Source organism: Oncorhynchus gorbuscha, linkage group LG17 (assembly GCF_021184085.1).
Source record: "Oncorhynchus gorbuscha isolate QuinsamMale2020 ecotype Even-year linkage group LG17, OgorEven_v1.0, whole genome shotgun sequence".
Classification (NCBI taxonomy): domain Eukaryota; kingdom Metazoa; phylum Chordata; class Actinopteri; order Salmoniformes; family Salmonidae; genus Oncorhynchus; species Oncorhynchus gorbuscha.
Genome location: NC_060189.1, coordinates 48,589,032 through 48,613,507, shown reverse-complemented (window position 1 = coordinate 48,613,507; position 24,476 = coordinate 48,589,032). Strand labels below are relative to the sequence as shown.

The window sequence follows — 24,476 nt, the reverse complement described above, 5'->3', positions numbered from 1 at the left end:
GGTCAACGTTCAATCACACACGCCAAGAGAAACAAACAACGGAACATCAACAAAGACCAGAGAGAGGTGACAGAAAATCGAAATTCGTATTTACGACTACAGTTTAGGTCCAACGATACTTGTGGGAGCGACACAGCAAGACAAGTGGAATCGGCCACTTATAAGCTCACTGATTCAGTGGTCACGACGAATGCAGCTGAGAGTGAAGGTATGAGGCGAGGTGAAATGCTTGGGTAGCTAACGAACGGTAACTTACCACCTACGAGTCGTCGTAATCAGCTAACTAGCTAGCTAACGTTAGTTGTCAAACCAGCTCTCAAACCGATTTGATCACGACCTGTTATATATTATTACATTGATACAGTCAGTTCAGTCATTTTAACTAGCATAAGTGACACAACAAACTTGATTTTCTCTTTTCTTTTAACATTCCCAGAATCCGAGTTTAGTTTCACACGAGCTGGCTAGCTTTCGGACTCTGGTTCTCTTGAATCCGGCCGATATAACTCAACTCTTAAGATTTAAGATGGAGGTGTGTGGGCGGACTGGAGCCCAGGCATCACATAAAATGAAGTTTATTTTTTATCACCAACTACTGCTTTCAGTAGGACTATTCTGTACCAGGGTGCGGAAATCAGTAGCTAGTTTTTGATAACGTCGTTTGTATGTGACGTCGGAGCTCCAGTCCCCGCATACTAGTCACCGCTCAACTCTACCGTAAATCGTTGAGTTTAGTCGGCTATCTCCAACCATGCCTGTTGGACGACGCTCGACAGCATTAGCTAGCGTATATTGCCTTCCCTGCCAGCGGGCCCAGTAAGAAATGTTCCCTTTTACGTAAACTTCACCCATGAGTCCGATTAGCCTGCCTATATCCCATCTAGGTTAACGTTAGATTACGCCCGCTTCTTGTCCAGTTTTGATAGTGTAACTTAGCTGCTTAGTGTTTGCACCTGTCAGGCATAGCTAACTAGTTAGTAACAACAATAAATGCGTGTTTTCACGTTGCTAGCTCTCGGGGCCGTTGTGTTTTTAATCACATCACTTATAGCTAAGCTATAACTGTAATTTCTTCCGCAGGATGGCAGGTGTTTTCGATATTGACTTGGAGTCGGACGACCTTAGCGATGCAGAGGTGGGGGATTTGAGGACACTTTTTGTTGTTGTTGTTAAATTAGGAAACCCTAACTAACTTGTTATTAGAGTGTCAGATCAAGGCTGTGTTCAATGTAATGACGAAAAAGCCCAGACAATTGCAGCTAGTATAAACAGAGCATATAAACTATGAAGAATGTTCCCCAAAATAAAAGATGCATGCATGATCTGTGATAGTATATAATGCCATGTTCAGTCTATCAGCAGTGGCCCTTCTTCACGTGTCTACAGTGAATTGACATCCTCTCTTTTATCCCCCTTGTGTTCTGTAGGATGACATTTGTGACTTCACCGTAGCAGAGACAGACCCGTAAGTGGAACAATCAACTTAGTCACTTGTCCACCGTTTCATGCTTGAGCCTATATCTTTTACTGAATCATATAACCTCACCCTCACTCATTCCCTTTCTTCCTAACTCTCTCTCATCCCCTCTCTTAGTGTTCAAACAGAAGAGATAGAGCTGACCAGTGCCATTGTCAACAGAGACAGTGAGAGGATCGGACCAGACAGCTTTGAGCTGCTAAGTGTGCTGGGCAAGGGGGGCTATGGCAAGGTGTGTGTGTGTGTGTGTGTGTGTGTGTGTGTGTGTGTGTGTGTGTGTGTGTGTGTGTGTGCCCATCAGTGCATTTCTAAGAATTTCAGTTTCACAATCTACTTGGATATACACCAAGCTCTTGATCAGAAACTCAATCCAATTGTCATCGACCTATTTAACAATTGTATTTCTACTTGCAGGTTTTCCAGGTACGGAAAGTGCAGGGTACACAGACGGGGAAGGTATTCGCCATGAAGGTTTTAAAGAAGGTCCGTGCGATTCCTCTTAATCGTTCTTCTCAACGCTGCCACGGTGCCAGGGCAAAATGTAGTATATCTAAATGCACAACTTCCTCCACCTCCTTCCACCCGTCCCTCTTTCCCTCTTTTCACTCATCCCGCTCTCCTTTTTCTCCCTGCCAGGCGAAGATAGTGTGTAACGCCAAGGACACGGCCCACACGCGTGCGGAGCGGGAGATTCTAGAGACGGTGCGGCACCCCTTCATCGTGGACCTGCTGTATGCCTTCCAGACCGGGGGTAAACTCTACCTCATCCTGGAGTGTCTCAGTGGTGAGAGAGGGATGGGGGAGGGGACCTGTTGTACGCTTTCGACCTCCTGGAGGGAGGGGATCTGGGTAGGACAACCATGTCTTATCTCTGAATCCTGGCACTTCGACACTTATCTCCCTAATCTTGTTGTTTCTTTATCAGGTGGAGAACTGTTCATGCAGCTGGAGAAAGAAGGAATCTTCATGGAGGACACTGCCTGGTAAGAGAGAGAGAGAGAGATGCTCAGCTTCAGGTTATCATTGGGAAAGGATACAAGTGTGAGGCTGAGGGCATAAACAGCAGTTTAATTTCCATGTGAACATTTTGTAGAAGAGGAGGATAAGATGATAAGAAGAGCTTGACCGTATGTCTTGTGCGTGTGTACGAGGAGGAGTATTAATACATGTTTTTCCTTCTTTGGCAAATAGTTTTTATCTGGGCGAGATTGTGCTTGCTTTGGGACACCTCCACTCAAACGGAATCATCTACCGAGACCTGAAACCAGAGAATATCATGCTGAACCACCAAGGTGTGTCTGTCTGTTACATAAACTCGGCAAAAAAAAGAAACGTCCTCTCACTGTCGACTGCATTTATTTTCTGCAAACTTAACATTTGTATGAACTTAACAAGATTCAACAACTGAGACATGCACTGAACAAGACATGTGACTAACAGAAATTGAATAATGTGTCCCTGAATGAAGTGTGTGTGGGGGGGGGGTCAAAATCAACAGTAACAGTCTGTATCTGGTGTGGCCACCAGCACTGCAGCATCTCCTCCTCATGGACTGCACCAGATTTGCCCATTTTTGCTGTGAGATGTTACCCCCCTCTTCCACCAAGGCACCTGCAAGTTCCCGGACATTTCTGTGGGGAATGGCCCTAGCCCTCACCCTCCGATCCAACAGGTCCCAGACGTCCTCAATGGGATTGAGATCCGGGCTCTTCGCTGGCCATGGCAGAACACTGACGTTCCTGTCTTGCAGGAAATCACACACAGAACGAGCAATATGGCTGGTGGCATTGTCATGCTGGAGGGTCATGATGAGCCTGCAGGAAGGGTACCACATGAGGGAGGAGGGTGTCTTCCCTGTAAAGCACAGCGTTGCGATTTCCTGCAATGACAACAAGCTCAGTCTGATGATGCTGTGATACACCGTCCCAGACCATGACGGACCCTCCACCTCCAAATTAATCATTCCTTCGACGATAAACGTGAATCCAACCATCACCCCATGCGAGACAGAACCGCAACTCGTCAGTGAAGAGCACTTTTTGCCAGTCCTGTCTGGTCCAGCGACGGTGGGTTTGTGGGCACATTGTTGCCGGTGATGTCTGGCGAGGACCTGCCTTACAACAGGCTTATAAGCCCTTAGTCCAGCCTCTCTCAGCCTATTGTGGACAGTCTGAGCACCGATGGAGGGATTGTGCGTTCCTGGTGTAACTCGGGCAGTTGTTGTTGCCATCTTGTATCTGTCCTGCAGGTGTACTGTTCGGATGTACCGATCCTGTGCAGGTGTTGTTACACGTGGTCTGCCACTGCGAGGATGATCAGGTGTCAGTCCTATCTACCTGTAGGGCTGTCTTAGGCGTCTCACAGTACGGACATCGCAATTTATTGCCCTGGCCACATACCTCTTTGCAGCATGCCTAAGGCATGTTCACGCAGATGAGTAGGGACCCCGGGCATCTTTCTTTTGGTGTTTTTCAGTCACAGTAGAAAAGCCTCTTGTGTCCTAAGTTTTCATAACTGTGACCTTAACAGCTTACAGACAGTAGACAATTAAGTGTCTTAATGACCGTTCCACAGGTGCATGTTCATTAATTGTTTATGATTCATTGAACAAGCATGAGAAAAGGTATTTAAACCCTCTACAATGAAGATCTGTGAAGTTATTTGGATGTTTACGAATTATCTTTGGAAAGACAGGGTCCTGAAACAGGGACATTTTCTTTTTGAGTTTAGAAATCAATGTCACTGAGATGAAAATATGATTTTTATTTTTATAGATCATTGATCTGCTATGGATTGGCTTTTGATTACAATTGACAGATATTGTATCTCTGTCTCCCAGGACACATCAAGCTGACTGACTTTGGCCTGTGTAAGGAGTCCATTCACGACGGCGCTGTCACGCACACCTTCTGTGGGACCATAGAGTACATGTGAGTGTAGTGCCACACTGATGTGAGATAAGGATGCGCGGTCTCTGAGTCAGCTGTTGCTCTGAGACTGCACTTTCTTTGAATGACAGTAGGGGTCGCTGTAGTAATCCTAGTTCAGATGGGTCTGTGTTCACCAGACTAGTTATAGTACAATTCTCCTCCTCTTCCCTGAAGTTAAGTGTGCATTTAAAAACATTACATTTGTCCATGGGCTGCATGGTCTTCCACCATATTCCGTACACTAACTAAACTGGGCTCCCGAGCTACGCAGCGGTCTAAGGCACTGCATCTCAGTGCAGGAGGTATCACTACAGTCCCTGGTTCAAAATCCAGGCTGTATCACATCCGGCCGCGATTGTGCCCTATGGGACACCCAATCGGCCCAGCGTCGTCCGGGTTTGTCCCGTGGTAGGCCGTGATTGTAAATAAGAATTTGTTCTTAATAACCTAGTTAATTAAAGGTTAAATAAATAAATACATGTTGTTTTTCAAACTTTCTATGCGAGTAAGGTCATACCTTATCAAAACAAATATCACGACAACTATGATGGTACAATTTTTATAAATGCTGACAGATAATTTGTTCCATCGACATGGGATCTTTTTGTGTGGGTAAAATGAATCATATGAGACATGGCAGTGGAAATGCTTTAAAGTGCAAATCGGAAAACACTCGGAAAACATGCAGTTTATTAGGCTGCAGATGAAATGACATGATCTTCACAGGGTGGTGAAAGTTCACATTGCCATTGATGCTCCTAACCAATAAATAAAAAGAGTCTGATTCTGGTGACATGATGATCGATGCTTGACTGCCGTTTGACAAAATATAAATATTTGTCGCTCTATCCGTAATATAGTTTCATCATGTAGACTAGCCTACCCACACAGCCTACCTGCGCTGTAGGCCTACTGTATCTGAGTTCACGTGCCAAGACCAGAGTAGGCACGGTTGCTATTTAACGCAACCGTTTTTGTGACAAAACTCTAGAGTTGAAAATGCTATGGGAAACACATTGAACTTTTAGATTTAGATTTCGTACATGAGAACTTTTTATGTGCACTAAGTCATCCACACTGATTTTGATTCCGTTTGGTGGAAACACCACTGGTGGGAAAATGTGCTTACTTGATTTATTCTGATTTTTAGAATGTTCGCATAAAAATCTGTCGCATATAGGATTTTCTTTCAATCCACGAAGGGGAGTGAAAAGTTCACACTTTTTTTAAAAGGTTGATCATTGAATCACAGCCAGTACTGGGATTCTTCTACTGAAGTGTCTCTTCCCTGCGCTCTCTATCCCCTCACTCTCTTCCTCTCTCTTTCTCAGGGCTCCAGAGATTCTGACGCGTACAGGACACAACCGGGCGGTGGACTGGTGGAGTCTTGGAGCCCTGATGTATGACATGATGACGGGCTCGGTGAGAGACGGAGGGGAGGGGGTGTAAAGAGGGATTGGGTGTACCATTTGAAAGACTTTTGACTCAAACATCTGTGGTCTTCTTGCCTGTCCCTGTCACTCCCCCATAGCCTCCGTTCACTGCTGAGAACAGGAAAAAGACCATTGATAAGATCTTGAAGTGTAAAGTCAACCTACCGCCCTACCTCACACTGGACGCCCGAGATATGATCAAAAAGGTAAAGACGCCCCCCGTCCCCCCCGTCCCCATCTCTCGTTATGTTTAAGAACATTTATCATCATAAGAATAGAGGTCAAGTCTCTCTCTCTCTCTCTCTACCTCTACCTCTACCTCTCTCTACATTTCCTTCATCTCTTTTTCTCTCTACATTTCCTTCATCTCTTTTTCTCCCTCTAATTTCAATTTAAGGGATTTATTGGCATGGGAAACATGTTTACATTGCCAAAGCATGTGAAATGTCATATGTGCAAATGGTTAAAGTACAGAAGAGAAAATAAATCAAACATGAATATGGGCTGTATTTACAATGGTGTTTGTTTTTCACTGGTTGGGTTTATCAAAATTGGATTTGTTTTCAAATTCTTTTTGGGTCTGTAATCTGAGGGAAATATGTATTTCTAATATGATCATACATTTGGCAGGTTAGGGAGGGCAGCTCAGTTTCCACCTCATTTTGTGGTCAGTGTGCACATAGCCTGTCTTCGCTTGGAGAGACAGGTTTTCCTACGGCAGTCTTTCTCAATAGCAAGGCTATGCTCACTGAGTCTGTACATAATCAAAGCTTTCCTTAAGTTTGTCAGTCACAGTGGTCAGGGCCAGATAGTATTCTAGTTTGCTCAGTTTTTGTGTTGTTAATTACTTGACACATTGGAAAGGATGATTTGGATGTGTCTAATTGTGTTGCTTTCCTGGGGGTCTGTTTGTGAACAGAGCAACAGCAGTGCTTGCTTAGGGGACTCTTCTCCAGGTTCTTCTCTCTGTAGGTGATGGCTTAGTTATGGAAGGTTTGGGAATCGCTTCCTTTTAGGTGGTTGTAGAATTGAATGGCTCTTTTCTGGACTTTGATCATTAACGGGTATCTGGCTAATTCTGACTCTGCATTATTTGTTGTTTTACATCGTAAAACGGAGGCATGTTCTGCATGCAGTGTCTCAATTTGCCGTTTGTCCCATTTTGTGAATTCTTGGTTGGTGTGCGGACCCCAGACCTCACAACTATAAAGGGCAACGGGTTCTATAACTGATTCAAGTATTTTTACCCAGATCCTATTTGGTATGTCGATTTTTGATGGCTTAGAAGGCTTCACAGCTTTGTGGAAGTTACCTGTGGCGCTGATGTTTAGGCAGAGGTGTTTGTGTGTAGTTTTCTGTGTGTGTAGTTTTTTTTGTGTGCTCTGGGGCAATGATGCCTAGATGGTATTTGTGGTCCTGGCAACTTTTTTTGGAACAACATTATTTTTGTTTTTGGACACCGATCATGGCCGATTACATTGCACTCCACGAGGAGACTGCGTGGCAGGCTGACTACCTATTACGTGAGTGCAGCAAGGAGCCATGGTAAGGTGCTAGCTAGCATTTAACGTATCTTATTAAAAAAAACAATCAATCTTAACATAACTACACATGGTTGATGATATTACTAGTTTATCTAGCTTGTCCTGCATTGCATATAATTGATGCGATGCCTGTTAGTTTATCATTGAATCATAGCCTACTTCGCCAAATGGTTATTTAACAAGCACATTCGCGAAAAAGCACTGTCGTTGCACCAATGTGTACCTAACCATAAACATCATCGCCTTTCTTAAAATCAATACACACGTATATATTTTTAAACCTGCATATTTAATTAATATTGCCTGCTAACATGAATTTCTTTTAACTAGGGAAATTGTGTCACTTCTCTTGCGATCATGGCACGCAGAGTCAGGGTATATGCAGCAGTTTGGGCCGCCTGGCTTGTTGCAAACTAATTTGCCAGAATGTTACGTAATTATGACATAACATTGAAGGTTGTGCAATGTAACAGGAATATGTAGACTTATGGATCCCACCCGTTAGATAAAATACGGAACGGTTCCATATTTCACTGAAATAATAAACGTTTTGTTTTCGCAATGATAGTTTCAGGATTTGACCATATTAATGACCTAAGGCTTGTGTGTGTGTTTTTATGTTATAATTAAGTCTATTATTTGATATTTGATAAAGCAGTCTGACTGAGCGGTGGTAGGCAGCAGCAGGCTCGTAAGCATTGATTCAATCAACTCCTGAGATTAGGCTGGTGTAACCGATGTGAAATGGCTAGCTAGTTAGCGGGGTGCACGCTACCCAAGCATCGTTACCCACGCTTCAATCGGTGACGTCACTCGCTCTGAGACCTTGAAGTAGTTGTTCCACTTGCTATGCAAGGACCGTGGCTTTTGTGGAGCGATGGGTAACGATGCTTCAAGGGTTGCTGTTGTCGATGTGTTCCTGGTTTTCGAGCCCGGGTATGGAGCGAGGAGAGGGACGGAAGCTATACCGTTACACTGGCAATACTAAAGTGCCTATAAGAACATCCAATAGTCAAAGGTATATGAAATACAAATGGTATAGAGAGAAATAGTCCTATAATTCCTATAACAACTACAACCTAAAACTTCTTACCTGGGAATATTGAAGACTCCTGTTAAAAGGAACCACCAGCTTTCATATGTTCTGAGCAAGGAACTTAAACGTTAGCTTTTTTACATGGCACATATTGCACTTTTACTTCTCCAACACTTTGTTTTTGCATTATTTAAACCAAATTGAACATGTTTCATTATTTATTTGAGGCTAAATAGATTTTATTGGTTTATTATATTAAGTTTAAATAAGTCTTCATTCAGTATTGTTGTAATTGTCATTATTACAAAAAGTTTTTTTATTTTTTTTAAATCGTCCAATTTCATCGGTTTCTGCCTTTTTGGTCCTCCAATAATCGGTATCGGCGTTGAAAAATCATAATCGGTCGACCTCTAGAAGAGGGTGGGGCTTAAGTTGCATCCCTGTCTCACCCCAGGCACTGTGGAAAGAATTTTGTTTTTGCCAATTTTAACCGCACACTTGTTGTGTACATGGATTTTATAATGTTGTATGTTTTTCCCCCAACACCACTTTCCATCAATTTTATATAGCAGACCCTCATGCCAAATTGAGTCAAAAGCTTTTTTGAAATCAACTAAGCATGAGAAGACTGCCTTTTTTGGGGTTTGTTTCATTGTCAATTAGGGTGTGCAGGGTCAATACGTGGTCTGTTGGTGATTTGGTAAAAAGCCAATTTGACATTTGCTCAGTACATTGTTTTGACTGAGGAAATGTATGAGTCTGCTGCTAATGATAATGCAGAGGATTTCCCCAAGGTTGCTGTTGACGCATATCCCACAGTAGATTTTGGGGTCAAATTTGTCGCCACTTTTGTGAATTGGGGTGATCAGACCTTGGTTACAAATATTGGGGAAGATGCCAGAGCTAAGAATGATGTTTAAGTATAGACAATTGGAATTTGTGGTCTCTATATTTTACCATTTAGTGTAGGATTGTTAGGTTCTAATTCTCAGAGTAAAAAACTCAACGGACATTATGAAAGCCTAACCAAGTTTATTCTTCCCAGAGGATCAATACAGCTGCGTTAGACAAAACATGTTTCCCCCACCACAAGTGTGTGTGCTAGATCGATATATATATATATACACACACACTCCAAATGAGGCACTCCTTCTTCTCTCCAATCCTTACATCTATTATGATTTGACAGGAAGACAAAGTAATAGGGTAATAAACCATCATTTCTCCCTTAAGGCATTCTGACCTGACCTCAAACCCTCATTTGCCTAATCCACAGATTTCCATCCGCATCCTCTATAGTAATCCTGTGACTTCCTCCCGTCCACCCAGCACATTCCAAAGCCATCTGGTGCCTACAGATAACCATTAACATCTGATGTAAAAAAATAAATAAATAAAAAACACTAGGATAGCAATGTTCCAAGTTTAACCCTGAATCCAATAGGATACCATCAACATCAGAGGCCTTTTTGGGTTGGAGAGTTTGTATTTTGTCCTGTAGTTCATTCAATGTAATTACCAGAACCCACTGGATTCTTCAGTCTTTAATAGTTGATTCTAAGATTTGTATTTGATCATGTATACGTTTTCACTGTTTGTTCTTTGTTATAGGGTCAAAAATATTGGAAAAGTAGGTGTTTGTCCCCCCGTGTGCTTAGGGAGTCACATTATTGTCCAGTTCTGGCATTTAGGTCCCCCTTCAGGATGGAGAAGCTGTCTTGATTAAATTATGGGGATTGTAGTGGGGGGGGGTATAGGTAGTACACAGGAGGACATTTTTCTGTTGAGATCATGTCCTTTTGAATTTCTAGCCAAATGTTCCTGATTTAATTTAACAGAGTGAGTTAGGTCTGCTGTATACCAAATGAGCATACTGAGTCCCTTCCCTGTTTGCCAGCAGCATACCACCCTGCATCCCACTGCTGTCTTGCTTCTGAAGCTAAGCAGTGTTGGTCCTGGTCAGTTCCTGGATGGGAGACCAGATGCTGCTAGAAGTGGTGTTGGAGGGCCAATAGGAGGCACTCTTTCCTCTCGTCTAAAAAAATATATCGATATGATTGGGGACACTGCCCTGTGTAGGGTGCCATCTTTCGGATGGGACGTTAAACGGGTGTCCTGACTCTCTGAGGTCATTAAAGATCCGATGGCACTTATCGTAAGAGTAGGGGCGTTAACCCCGGTGTCCTGGCTAAATTCCCAATCTGGCCTTCACACCATCACGGTCACCTAATCATCCCCAGTTTACAATTAACTCATTCATCCCCCACCTCTCCCCTGTAACTATTCCCCAGGCTGTTGCTGTAAATGAGAATGTGTTCTCAGTCAACATACCTGTTAAAATAACAGTCAATAACAATGACACCTGGTAGATGGGACTACCAGCTCTCTGTAACCTAGAGGGCAACCAGTGGGTCCATCTCTTCTATACCATGTTTCTTGTAGGATGACGATGTCTATATTTCTGATTTATTCGTTCCAGGTTCCTGTTCTTCTAGGCCAATGACCTCAGGCCTTGGATATTCCAGGATGAGAGAGTGAAGGCTTTGTGTTCCATAAAGTATCCAATGTTGTTAGTCGTGTGGTCTGGCCTCAGACCATTAAGTGTGATTATCTGGTACATGCCATTTGCTTGGGCTAGTGTAAGAATGGTGATTTGTGCCGTGTTTGCCTGCTCACGGTCTCTCTCTCTCTCTCTCTGTCTCTGTCTCTGTCTCTCAAATTTGTTGGCATGATGTAACAATGTACATATTGCCAAAGCTTACTTTGGATATTTACAATATGAAACTAATAAGAATCAAAATGGTCAACAGGACAACAGTAACAAGAATAACCAAGGGTCAAAATAACCATACATTGAACAATAAGCATTCAGTAGAGTGCAGGTTGATTGGTCTGTCAGACACTCTCCCTCGACTTATGGCAGGCAGCAATGTAGTGTGCTGCCAACCCACAGCTCTCTGCGTCCTCCCCCAACAGGACAGGTAGCCTACTCTCATCAGAGAGGTCTTTGAAACCTTGAATAAGGGTTTCAAATTTGGGGAAATTACACTCTAGTTGTTTTATATTTTTTGACACTTTGTCAGGAAATGCAGCTCTGTCTTGGGTTCTGCTGTTGTGCAGAGGTTGCACAGCCTTTCCTCTACGGGGAGCCAGGTTTTCCTGTGTCTACCCTTCTCAATGGCAAGGCTGTGCTCACTGAGACTGTACTTTGTGAATGTTTTGATCAGTAACTATGGTCAAATAGTTCGCCATGGTGTACTGTCGATTTAGGGCCAGATAGCACTGCATTTTGCTTGTGCTTGTGTTTCCCAATAAGCAATGTAGTTTAGTTGACTGTTGTAATTTGTTTTATTCTGATTGATTGGATGTTCTGGTCTTGATGCTTTAGTGTGTTAGAACAGGTTTGTGAACTCCGGACCAGCTGGATGAGGGGAATATTGTCTTTGCTCAGCTCTGCAGGGCTTGGTAATGATATGAGAGGGGGTCACTGTATTTTAGATGTTTCCTAAACTTAATTGCTCTTTTTTGAGTTTTTATTATTGGTGGATATTGGCTTAATTCTGCCCTGCGTGCATTGTTTGTACTTTCCATCAGGTCTGCATGATTTGTTTTTAATTTGAGGGCTTGAAGTTTCTTGTAGAGCTCCTGGTCAGTAATTGGGGAGTCCAATGGATTTTGATTGTCCTTTATAGCTTTTTCTAATCCATTCAACCTCTCAAATATTGAGCAATCTTTCCAGAAGTTGCTTGTGTTTATGGACTCCTCAATTAGTGTCAGCTGCTTGCTGTTGTACTGTGCTTTTGTTGGTTCTGAGTACGTTTATAGAGTTTTAAAGTCTCACAGTAATGAAGGTGTAATTCACCATTATTTTGGTCTCTGTTTTTGGCAGGATAGCGTTCTAAGTTTATTTCCTTATTTTACGATCTGCATCAAACCAGTTGTTATTCGTGATCTTTAAACAAAAAAAAAATATTGTCAATTTCAGTTGTGCTTCTTTTGATGTTTGCCTGAATATATAGTTGATGTTTTTTACTGCTAGATTGATGCCTTTTCTTATTACTGTGAGTGAATGTGGTATCCAGAAATGTATCTAAGAGTGTTTTGGATATTTTGGTTCCAGGTTGCTTTCTGGTATTCCTCTGCGCTGTTTTGGGCCCATCTGTATGAATTTCTGATGTTGTATAGCTTACTGGGCTGTGAATGTGTGCTTGTTTCCATGTCTATTCTTTTGAGGAACAGCGTGATTTGGCTGTGATCAGACAGAGGTGTTAGTGGCTTGACAGTGAATGAGCTGAGAGTGAAAGGGTCCATGTCTGTGGCCAAGAGGTGAGCAATAGGTGCTCTGGACCATCTCTACTCTCTGGACGGTTCTGGCTTGGAATATGTGGACAACTATAAATACCTAGGTGTCTGGCTAGACTGTAAACTCTCCTTCCAGACTCATATTAAGCATCTCCAATCCAAAATTAAATCTAGAATCAGCTTCCTATTTCGCAACGAAGACTCCCTCACTCGTGCTGCCAAACATACCCTCGTAAAACTGACTATCCTGCCGATCCTCAACTTCGGCGATGTCATTTACAAAATAGCCTCCAACGCTCTACTCAGCAAACTGGATGCAGTCTATCACAGTGCCATCAATTGTCACCAAAGCCCCATATACTACCCACCATTGCGACCTGTATGCTCTCGTTGGCTGGTCCTCGCTACATATTTGTCGCCAAACCCACTGGCTCCAGGTTATATATAAGTCTTTGCTAGGTAAAGCTCTGCCTTATCTCAGCTCACTGGTCACCATAGCAACACCTACCCACCCGCGCTCCAGCAGGTATATCTCACTGGTTATCCCCAAAGCCAACACCACTTTGGCCGCCTTTCCTTCCAGTTCTCTGCTGCCAATGACTGGAAAGAACTGCAAAAATCACTGAAGTTGGAGACTTGTATCTCCCTCACTAACTTCAAGCATCGGATGTCAGAGCAAGTTTACCGATCACTGCAGCTGTACACAGCCCATTTGTAAATAGCCCATCCAACCAACTACCTACCTCATCCCTAATATATATATATATTTTTATTTTTATTAAAACCTGTTCTTTTGCACCCCAGTATCTCTACTTGCACATCCTCATCTGCCCATCTATCACTCCAGTGTTAATTGCTAAATTGTAATTACTTTGCCAATATGGCCTATTTATTGCCTTACCTCTTTACTTCATTTGCACACACTGTATACAGATTTTTCTATTGTGTTATTGACTGTACGTTTGTTTATGTGTAACTGTGGTTTTTGTTGCACTGCTTTGCTTTATCTTGGCCGGGTCGCAGTTGTAAATGAGAACTTGTTCTCAACTAGCCTACCTGGTTTAATAAAGGTGAAATAAAATACATGTTAAAAAAGGTGAATCTCCTCAGTCCCTGTAACCTACCTACCTTCTCTGATTTTGATTTCTGCTGGAAATTCAAAAAGGGGGGGGGAGTATCTGTCTCTGGTGGTGGTGTTGCTATGGTTGCCACCAGTAAACAGTTGGAGCTAGGTGGTATGCTAGCTGACAAATTAGCAAATTTGAATTTAGCACGATTTAAGATTGACAGAGAGTTAAAAGACCAATGTGTTGACCAATGTCTTCCTGTGTTGATCTTCAGTTGTACGATCTCTCTCTTTACCTCTACCGCACGCTCTCTCTACCGCTCTCTTTCTTCTACCGCATGCTCTCTTTACCGCTCTCTCTCTACCGCGCGCTCTCTTTACCGCTCTTTATCACACTCTCGCTTTATTGCGCTCTACCTCTCCCTCTTTGCTCTTTACCGCACTCTCTCTATCTCGCTCTCTTTACCTCGCTCTCTTTACCCCTCGCTCGCTCTCTTTTTCTTTACTGCTCGCTCTCTCTTTACCCCTCGCTTGCTCTCTTTACCCCTCGCTTGCTCTCTTTACCCCTCGCTTGCTCTCTTTACCCCTCGCTTGCTCTCTTTACCCCTCGCTTGCTCTCTTTACCCCTCGCTCGCTCTTTTTCTTTACTGCTCGCTCTCTATTTACCCCTCGCTCGCTCTCTTTTTCTTTACTTCTCGCTTTACCCCTCGCTCGCTCTCTTTTTCTTTACTTCTCGCTCTCGCTTTACCCCTCGCTCGCTTTACCCCTCGCTCGCTCTCTTTACCTCGTTCTCTGTACCTCGTTCTCTGTACCTCGCTCTCTCTTTACCCCTCACTCGCTCTCTCTTTACCCCTCACTCGCTCTCTCTTTACCCCTCACTCGCTCTCTCTTTACCCCTCACTCGCTCTCTCTTTACCCCTCACTCGCTCTCTCTTTACCCCTCACTCGCTCTCTCTTTACCCCTCGCTCGCTCTCTCTTTACCCCTCACTCGCTCTCTCTTTACCCCTCGCTCGCTCTCTTTTTCTTTACTTCTCGCTCTCGCTTTACCCCTCGCTCGCTTTACCCCTCGCTCGCTCTCTTTACCTCGTTCTCTTTACCTCGTTCTCTGTACCTCGTTCTCTGTACCTCGCTCTCTCTTTACCCCTCACTCGCTCTCTCTTTACCCCTCACTCGCTCTCTCTTTACCCCTCGCTTGCTCTCTTTACCCTTCGCTCGCTCTTTTTCTTTACTTCTCGCTCTCGCTTTACCCCTCGCTCGCTCTCTCTTTACCCCTCACTCGCTCTTTTTCTTTACTTCTCGCTCTCGCTTTACCCCTCGCTCGCTCTCTCTTTACCCCTCACTCGCTCTCTCTTTACCCCTCACTCGCTCTCTCTTTACCCCTCACTCGCTCTCTCTTTACCCCTCACTCGCTCTCTCTTTACCCCTCACTCGCTCTCTCTTTACCCCTCACTCGCTCTCTCTTTACCCCTCGCTGCTCTCTTTACCCTTCGCTCGCTCTTTTTCTTTACTTCTCGCTCTCTCTTTACCCCTCACTCGCTCTCTCTTTACCCCTCACTCGCTCTCTCTTTACCCCTCACTCGCTCTCTCTTTACCCCTCACTCGCTCTCTCTTTACCCCTCGCTTGCTCTCTTTACCCTTCGCTCGCTCTTTTTCTTTACTTCTCGCTCTCGCTTTACCCCTCGCTCGCTCTCTTTTTCTTTACTTCTCGCTCTCGCTTTACCCCTCGCTCGCTCTCTTTACCTCGTTCTCTGTACCTCGCTCTCTCGTTACCCCTCGCTTGCTCTCTTTACCCCTCGCTCGCTCTCTTTTTCTTTACTTCTCGCTCTCGCTTTACCCCTCGCTCGCTCTCTTTACCTCGTTCTCTGTACCTCGCTCTCTCTTTACCCCTCACTCGCTCTCTCTTTACCCCTCACTCGCTCTCTTTACCTCGTTCTCTGTACCTCGCTCTCTCTTTACCCCTCACTCGCTCTCTCTTTACCCCTTACTCGCTCTCTTTACCTCGTTCTCTGTACCTCGCTCTCTCTTTACCCCTCACTCGCTCTCTTTACCTTGTTCTCTGTACCTCGCTCTCTCTTTACCCCTCACTCGCTCTCTTTACCCCTCGCTCGCTCTCTTTACCCCTCACTCACTCTTTACCCCTCGCTCGCTCTCTTTACCCCTCGCTCGCTCTCTTTACCCCTCACTCACTCTTTACCCCTCACTCACTCTTTACCCCTCGCACTCACTCTTTACCCTCGCACTCACTCTTTACCCCTCGCTCTCACTCTTTACCCCTCGCTCTCTCTCTTTACCCCCCTCACTCACTCTTTACCCCTCGCTCGCTCTCTTTACCCCTCACGCGCTCTCTTTACCCCTCACTCGCTCTCTTTACCCCTCGCTCTCTCTCTTTACCCCTCGCTCTCTCTCTTTACCCCTCACTCACTCTTTACCCCTCGCTCGCTCTCTTTACCCCTCACTCTCTCTTTTTCTTTTCCGCTCGCTCTCGCTTTACCCCTCGCTCTCCTTTTTGTAGCTGCTGAAGAAGAGTCCTTCTCAGAGGCTAGGCTCCAGTGCGGCAGACTGTAAAGACATACAGGTGATACACACACACACACACATCTCCCGTTCACTCCAACCCCCTTTGTTTTCTATTGACATCATACAGCTATATAATAGGCTTGTGTTTGATTCAGGAAGTAAACAGAAATGTCTACCTCCTTTGAATTGACTGGAATGAAATTGCCTCCAACCCTGCTTTGTTATGATCAGTGCTTATACGTTTTTCTGCTGGTTTCACAGAAGCATCCCTTCTTCAGACACATCAACTGGGACGACCTGCTGAATAAGAGGTGTGAGCCGCCCTACAAGCCATGCCTGGTATGACCTCTATTCTACTGTCACTGTCTCAATAGCTAAGATGTCCAATCTAAGCTGGGTCTTTTAAATAATTGAGGAGGTGCCTTTGTAAGGTTAACTGTGTCGTACCACTCCATGAGCACGGTTTCTCCATCCTGCTATCTGAGCATGGATACATGCACACAATAATATGATTGTGGATAGTCAGATTAATAGTTAATAGTTTGTTTAAAAACGCTTAAATGCTTTGCAAGAACAACGATTTCCCTAATAATCCTGGCTAACTGATGGGACAAATGCAGAAAATAGCCTATCAAAATAAACATTCTACAGAAGTCTATGAGATTCTGAGTTCAGACATATAAAGTTTATGAAAACTATAAGATGCAAAGTATTCAGACCACTTTACTTTTTCCACATTTTGTTACATTACAGCCTTATTCTATAATTGATACGTTTTTTTCTCCTCATCTACACACAATACCCCATAATGACAAGGCAAAAAAAAAGATTTTTTACAATAAAAAAAAATGAAATATTACGTTTACATAAGTATTCAGACCCTTTACTCAGTACTTTGTTGAAGCACCGAACGCAGTGATTACAGCCTCAAGTCTTTTCAGGTATGACGCTATAAGCTTGGGACACCAGTATTCGGGGAGTTTCTCCCATCCTGCTCTGCACGTCCTCTCAAGCTCTGTCAGGTTGGATGGAGTGCGTCGCTGCACAGCTATTTTCAGGTCTCTCCAGAGATGTTACATCAGGTTCAAGTCCGGGCTCTGGCTGGGCCACTCAAAAACATTCAGAGACTTGTCCAGAAGCTACTCCTGCACTGTCTTGGCTGTGTGCTTAATGTCGTTGTCCTGTTGGAAGGTGAACCTTCGCCCCAGTCTGAGGTTCTGAGCGCTCTGGTGCAGGTTTATCAGTGATTTCTCTGTACTTTACGCTGTTCATCTTTCCCTCGATTCTGACTGATCAAATCACATTTTATTTGGCACATACGTGTTTAGCAGATGTTTTTGCGGGTGTAGCGAAATGCTCATGGTTCTAGCTCCAACAGTACGGTAATATCTAACAGTACACACAATCTGAAGTAAAGGAATGGAATTAAGAATATATAAATATGAGTACAGTACTGGGCTATTTAGCTAAAGAGTCCCCATGTCGTGCGGGCAGGGCACGCGGGAGACGGGGGTTCAATTCCCCGATGGGGAGGAAGGAGTAGGCTGTCCTTGTAAATAAAAATGTGTTCTTAACTGACTTGCCTAGTTAAATAAAGGTTGCACAAAGTGCATACCATTTCTACACCCTAATTGTAGTCTATCCAACACCCAAATGAAGATTAAGTGAAAATACAAATCTCATTGATTAATCAAGAGCAGTCCCCATGCTTGTCTCAGAGCAGTGTGAAACGGTGCTGAAATAGTTGTAGAAGCAAAAGCCTAACTTCAATATGCTCTTTCATTAAATAAGACCTACACCACATAACAGCACATTACTCAACACTAGTGAGACACGTCGCCTACGGAAAGTCTACAGTATATCGAAAAATATGACGTTACTCTCCGCCAATAATTAGATATAGAGGATTGGAGGATATTTCTGTAATTCAGTGATATTTATTCCCATAGTAATTTATGGATCCTTAACTAAATAAACACCGGCATTTTGAAATGGTATTTTATATATATTTTATTTATTTATTATTTTTTATTAATGAAAGCATAAAGATGCCATTATTAGTTACATTGTTTGTTTGAACGTGCAGACTGGCACTAAGAACAGAACAGCGGGAACGTTTCCCTAGTCAGCTCCGTTATTAGTGCAATGCCCCTTAAATATTTTGACGGTATCTTTTTCAAATAACGTAAAATGAGCGAGGAAAAAGGACATTCTTGAACATGGGGTGAGACATTGTTACTACTTTGTAAATAAAAGCCCCCTTGTTATTTAGAATGATTTATTTCTGTTTTTAGAGGGAGAGAAACCAAAAACCTACAAACCTCCCAGTTGAGGCCGGCACAGGGATTGAACCAGCATCTGTGGCAACACGGCTTGCACTGCTATGCAGTGTCTTAGACCTTTGCGCCACTCAGGCGCTGTACAACGTGACCGGTCGTGAGTGGCCTACAGTACTACAGTAAGAGTAAAATAAAAACCTCAGAGGCAGTGGCTCGGGTGGTTGTTGTCCTTGATTATCTTTTTGGCCTTCCTGTGACATTGGGGGCTGTAGGTGTCCTGGGGGGCAGGTAGTTTGCCCCCTGTGATGCATTGGTCAGACCGCACCACACTCTGGAGAGCCCTGCGGTTGCGGGGCGTGCAGTTTCCGTACCTGGCGGTGATACAGCCCAACAGGATGCTCTCAATTGTGCATCTGTAGAAGTTTGAAGGTTTTAAGTGCCAACCCAATTTTTTTCAGACTCCAGAGGTTGAAGAGGCACTGTTGTGTCTTCTTCACCAGACTGTCTGTGTAGGTGGACCATTTCAGTTTGTCAATGATGTGTACGCTGAGGAACTTGAAGCTTTCCACCTTCTCCACTGCCGTCCCGTCGATGTGGATAGGGGGATGCTCCCTCTGCTGTTTCTTGAAGTCCACGATCAGCTCCTTTGTTTTGTTGATGTTGGGTGAGACATTATTTTCCTGGCACCACACTCCCAGGAACCTCACCTCCTCCCTGTAGGCTGTCTCCCACTCCCTGCTGCTGATAAACATCCCCACAGCCTGATGCTGCTGCCACCACCATGCTTTACAATAGGGATGGCTCCAGATTTCCTCCAGGTTTGGCGTTCAGGCCAAAGAGTTCCATCTTGGTTTCATCAGACCAGAGAATCTTGTTTCCCATGTCCTTTCCCCCCTTTTGGCGAACTCTGGCCACTCAACCATAAAGGCCTGAATGGTGGAGTGCTGCAGAGATGGCTGTCCTTCTGGAAGGTTCTTTCATCTCCGCATAGGAACTCAGGAGTTCAGTCAGAGTCACCATCGGGTTCTCGGTCACCTCCCTGACCAAGGCCCTTCTCAACCGATTGCTCAGTTTGGCCGAGCGGCCAGCTCTGGGAAGATTCTTGGTAGTTCCAAACTTTTTCCATTTAAGTATGATAGAGGCCACCCAGTTCTTTTGGACCTTCAATGCTAGATAAATGTTTTTGTACCCTTCCCCAGGTCTGTGCCTCAACACGATGCTGTCTCGGAGCTCTATGACAATTCCTTCGATCTCATGGCTTGATTTTTCTCTGACACGCACTGTCAATGATGGAACCTTATATAGACAGGTATGTGCCTTTCCAAATCATGTCCAATCAATGGAATTTACCACATCTCAAGGATGATCAATGGAAACGGGATGCACCTGAGCTAAATTTAGAGTTTCATAGCAACGGGTCTGAGTACTTATATAAGTAAGGTATCTGTTTTTTGTTTTTAATACCTTTGCAAAAGTATCTAAAAACCTGATTCAGCTTTATCATTATGGGGTATTGTATGTAGATTGAGGATTAAAACATTTGTTTTTTAAATAAAGTATTAAAATGTGGAAAAAGTCAATGGGTCTGAATACTTTCTGAATGCACTGTGGATTGTTTTTCCGAACTCACTTCTCTCGCGCATTAGACAGAGGCTTGCGCTGCTGGCACATGCACAGATCAAATACACCGATGGAACACCAATGAAGCTGTTTACATGTCCTAATAACTTGAACGATGGCTCAGAAAACCAGGTTTTATTTGGCGTATACTTACCTTGGTTTTGACCTTAAAGCTGATTGAAGTTAAGCAGAGTAAAGTGTTTACATGAGTATTGCCATACTACGTAATCGGTTCAATATCAAATTATTTGTGTGCATGTAAACATACTTTCTCCCACCATTTCTCTCTCTCTCCATTCAACATGTCCCCCCCCCTCTTTCTCCTCTCTCTCTCTCGCTTCACCCCCTGTAGCAGTCAGATGAGGACGTGAGTCAGTTTGACACGAGGTTCACCAAGCAGACTCCGGTGGACAGTCCTGACGACTCCACAATCAGCCACCAGCACGAACACGCCTTCGCTGTGAGACGATTACATTTTAGTCATTTAGCAGATGCTCTTATTCATAGCGACTTAGAGTAAGTGAGTGCATACATTTTCCGTACTGGTCACACATGGGATTTGAACCCAGAACCCTGGCAAGTATTATTGAACACGATCCGGTTCTCACCTGGAACAAAACACCGCTTATTCAGGTATTTCCCAAACAGAATAGAGTAGTGGAAGTGTTGCTAGAATTGCTTGTCATCCTATATAATTAATTAATGGATGTTGTCTGTCCAGGGTTTTACCTACGTGGCTCCCTCTGTGTTGGAGAGTCTAAAGGAGGGCTTCTCCTTTGAACCACGGACACGTCCCGTACGCAGACACAACAGCAGTCCACGCACCCCCATCAGGTGACACACACACATATGCATGGGCTTACACTCACTTACAGTGGGGAGAACAAGTATTTGATACACTGCCCATTTTGCAGGTTTTCCAACTTACAAAGCATGTAGAGGTCTGTCATTTTTATCACAAGTACACTTCAACTGTGAGAGACGGAATCTAAAACAAAAATCCAGAAAATCACATTGTATGATTTTTTTAAAGTAATTCATTTGCATTTTATTGCATGACATAAATATTTGATCACCTACCAACCAGTAAGAATTCCGGCTCTCACAAACATGTTAGTTTTTCTTGAAATGAAACGTTTAATCTGAAATCCAAAATGCTGGAGTACAGAGGCAAATTAAAAGGTTTAGCTTCTCTGTCCAAACAAATACTTAGGGGAGTGTATATACATACACACATTTGTACATGCACGCTGTAAACACACACACACATACACCATGATTGATATGCATTTCCCTTATCTAATGTCTCTTCCATTTCTTTCTATTATTGTTCATATTGTCGCTCCTCAGTCCTCTCAAGTTCTCTCTCCCCGGGTCATTCGCCAAGTCCACAGGAGGATCAGGGGGAGGAGAGAGCGAGTCGGACCTTCTCTCCCAGACCTCGTTCCGTCTCCCGCCAACAACCCCGCCCACCGACAACGGCGCCACACAGCCAATCAGCACACCAGGCCGGAACAAGAAGCAGAAGTGTAACCGGAGATGAACTGGAGTAAGCAGATTCGGGAGGAGTCTGGACTTTTGGCCGCGTTCCAGGCCGACTACTTTGCAGACGTGCCGCGCGCATCCGCCAATGGCTGATTGCCACGTCATCGACAGTTGGACGCATGTTGCTATACCATACGATGTGGGTAGCTGATATGTTTAACACCTATCCAGGTATTGTGACGTCTGGCAGACGACTGGTAGTCCGTCTGGAACGCGGCCGCTCTCAGGGGGCCTTGTGTTTCTCACAGGCTGGGTCCCAAACCCCCATACTGCACACTCGCTCCCTTCCCACAATACCCTCATTGACTCATTCCTTTAAGGTCTGAATAGGGGATGAGCTTAGTTGAAGAGCTACAGGGTGTGCAGCTTTTTTGTTCCAGTCAAGCACTAACACCTGATTCAGCTCCTGGTCTTGATGATTAGTTTAGTAGTATCAGGTGTGTTGGTGCTAGGCTGGTGCCCACCTCCACCTACCAGGGTTGTGACTAGAGGGAGTACAGCTACAACCGGACGTGACTTTTCGTTGCAGGTTAGGAGAGCATTTTAGTTAATCCCAACCCTTTTCTTAACCTTAATTCCTAACCTGCCACGTTAATGATCCTAACCTGCTGCATAAATGTCACTTTCAGTCGTAGCTGTACACCCTCTAGTCAGAATCACCTACCAGGGGTGGGGTCAATATCTGTTTACTTCCTGAATTGACTTGAAATGGAATTGACCCCAACCTTTCCTACGCTACCAGAGGACCAGCCACTGCTTTTCCATGGCCAGTTGCCACAGAGCCACAAAGGGAAGTCAACCAGGGTTTAGGGAACAGGTTGGATTATCAGTTTGGGATCCAGCCACTTCACTTGACATTTTTCTCAACTTGCCACATAAGCAAAGAGACCACCAACTACTGCCAAAGCATTTGACATTGCCATTATCAAGATGTTAAAAGGTCGATTTTGGGCAAAATGAACAAATCAAATCAAATTTATTTATATAGCCCTTCGTACATCAGCTGATATCTCAAAGTGCTGTACAGAAACCCAGCCTAAAACCCCAAACAGCAAACAATGCAGGTGTAAACAGCTTTAAACTGTATAACTGATCAATGTGCCATCATACCAGGTTATTTAATTATTGATTTTTTTAAATTGATGAATAAGATATTTGACTATAGATGTGCCATTTCTTACTGATCTCTACAGTTTCCGGCCAAAATCAAGTCATGTGAAATGATGTCCACATGTACTGGAAGAGTTATATGCTCGCGTAGCTAATGAACGAGCAACGTTGTTTGCGGCACGCCTGACCACAATAACACAATGAACCACCAAAGGTACGGCCCATTCCTGTTTGAAAATTGAGGAATAGGCAGAGTTGGACCGTATTTCACGCCCAAAGTCGACCTTTAAAAGGTTGATTTTTAGACTAGTGATCATTGTCATAACGCAGGAATGAAAGTATTGAATGACTCACATTTCTAAAAACACTGTATAAAACACTCTGCTTAAGATCATCTTTAAAATACTAAAAAGATGAGTATTTTTGATTATGAAAGCGACCACATTTCTACATAAGCTCGTATTACAGCTGTAAAGCAATCCGACTCATTTGAGTCCTATGTGTCTGAAGCGAAGTTGATTTAGCCTTTTATTTTTTAACAAGCACTCATACCATAACATTACTCATATCATGTAGAACCATAGATCTACGGAGTTCTAGCAAACTATTGTACATGTGGGCAGACCTGGGTTCAAATAGTATTTGTTTTCTTCCTTGAGCTAAAGTTTCACTTGATTTGAGCTTGTCTGGCGCATTGGGACCAATGGAATAGTCCAAACGCCATCCATCCATCCAAAGAAAATTGATACAGTTTGATTTTGAACCCAGGTCTTGTGCCAACATGGCACCCATTCACATTCTTCCAACTGAAACAGTTTGCCCGAACTCTGTTTATCCGTGGCTCTTTCATCAACCATCCTGTCATACTGTTGTGAGAACTAGCTTTGGAAGACAAGACCTCTATCATTGAAAGTCATATTTGGGTCTGGGGGAGGGAAATAATATTTTCATAAAAAAAAAATAGTATTATTTAATGGACTGATGACATGTTCCGGATCTAAGTGGAATGTTTTTATCAGTTTTTATTTTATTTCCTGCGGCTAATGTGGTTGTGAGGAAAATAGGTTTGCAGAATCCTGAAGAATAAAGACATTGAATGTCTGAACTCGATGGTATGAATGTGCTATTAATTGTGGTTTAATGCCATGTCTGTCTGGCTGTCACAGGAATTGAACAGCAGCCTCCGTAGTCCAGATGTAATGTAGGATATATTTCCCTAACTGTGTGCAGTTGACCTGTGGGTCAGTCCTAATAATTAGTTCATTTCAACACAACGATAAACAATCGCTGAAAAGTCTCTTTCACACAAACGGTTGTGGCCAAACACACTGAGTATACCAAACCTTAGGAACACCTTCCTACTATTGAGTTGCACCCTTTTGCCCTCAGAACAGCATCAATTCGTCTAGGCATGGACTCTACAAGGTGTTGAAAGCATTCCACAAGAATGCTGGCCCATGTCGACTCCAATGCTTCCCGCAATTGTGTCAGCTTGGCTTAATGTCCTTTCGGTGGTGGACCATTTTTGATACACATGGGGAAAAAAACAGCAGCGTTGCAGTTCTTGGCACAAACCATTCACCTTCTGAATGAAACGCATACACAAAGTATCAATT

The 24,476-nt window shown here is 43.8% G+C and overlaps 1 protein-coding gene across 1 annotated transcript; it reads left to right on the top strand.

Moving 5' to 3' along the window:
• Positions 1-23,965, top strand: LOC124001484 (ribosomal protein S6 kinase beta-2-like). Its single transcript, XM_046308292.1, has 16 exons — positions 1-208; positions 1,081-1,135; positions 1,428-1,465; positions 1,595-1,709; positions 1,892-1,960; positions 2,114-2,261; positions 2,403-2,460; positions 2,669-2,769; positions 4,317-4,407; positions 5,739-5,829; positions 5,939-6,046; positions 16,302-16,364; positions 16,568-16,645; positions 20,558-20,665; positions 20,927-21,039; positions 21,556-23,965. The coding sequence occupies exons 2-16, from the start codon at positions 1,082-1,084 to the stop codon at positions 21,746-21,748; spliced, it is 1,428 nt and encodes a 475-aa protein (XP_046164248.1). The 5' UTR covers positions 1-208; position 1,081; the 3' UTR covers positions 21,749-23,965.
• Positions 23,966-24,476: the final 511 nt, after the last annotated feature.

Excerpts from the sequence above, each read along its gene's own strand:
- LOC124001484 (XM_046308292.1), top strand. The coding sequence starts at position 1,082 with ATGGCAGGTGTTTTCGATATTGACTTGGAGTCGGACGACCTTAGCGAT. Across the intron at positions 2,461-2,668 it reads TTCATGGAGGACACTGCCTG|TTTTTATCTGGGCGAGATTG; the intron begins GTAAGAGAGAGA and ends TTTGGCAAATAG. Across the intron at positions 16,365-16,567 it reads CAGACTGTAAAGACATACAG|AAGCATCCCTTCTTCAGACA; the intron begins GTGATACACACA and ends CTGGTTTCACAG.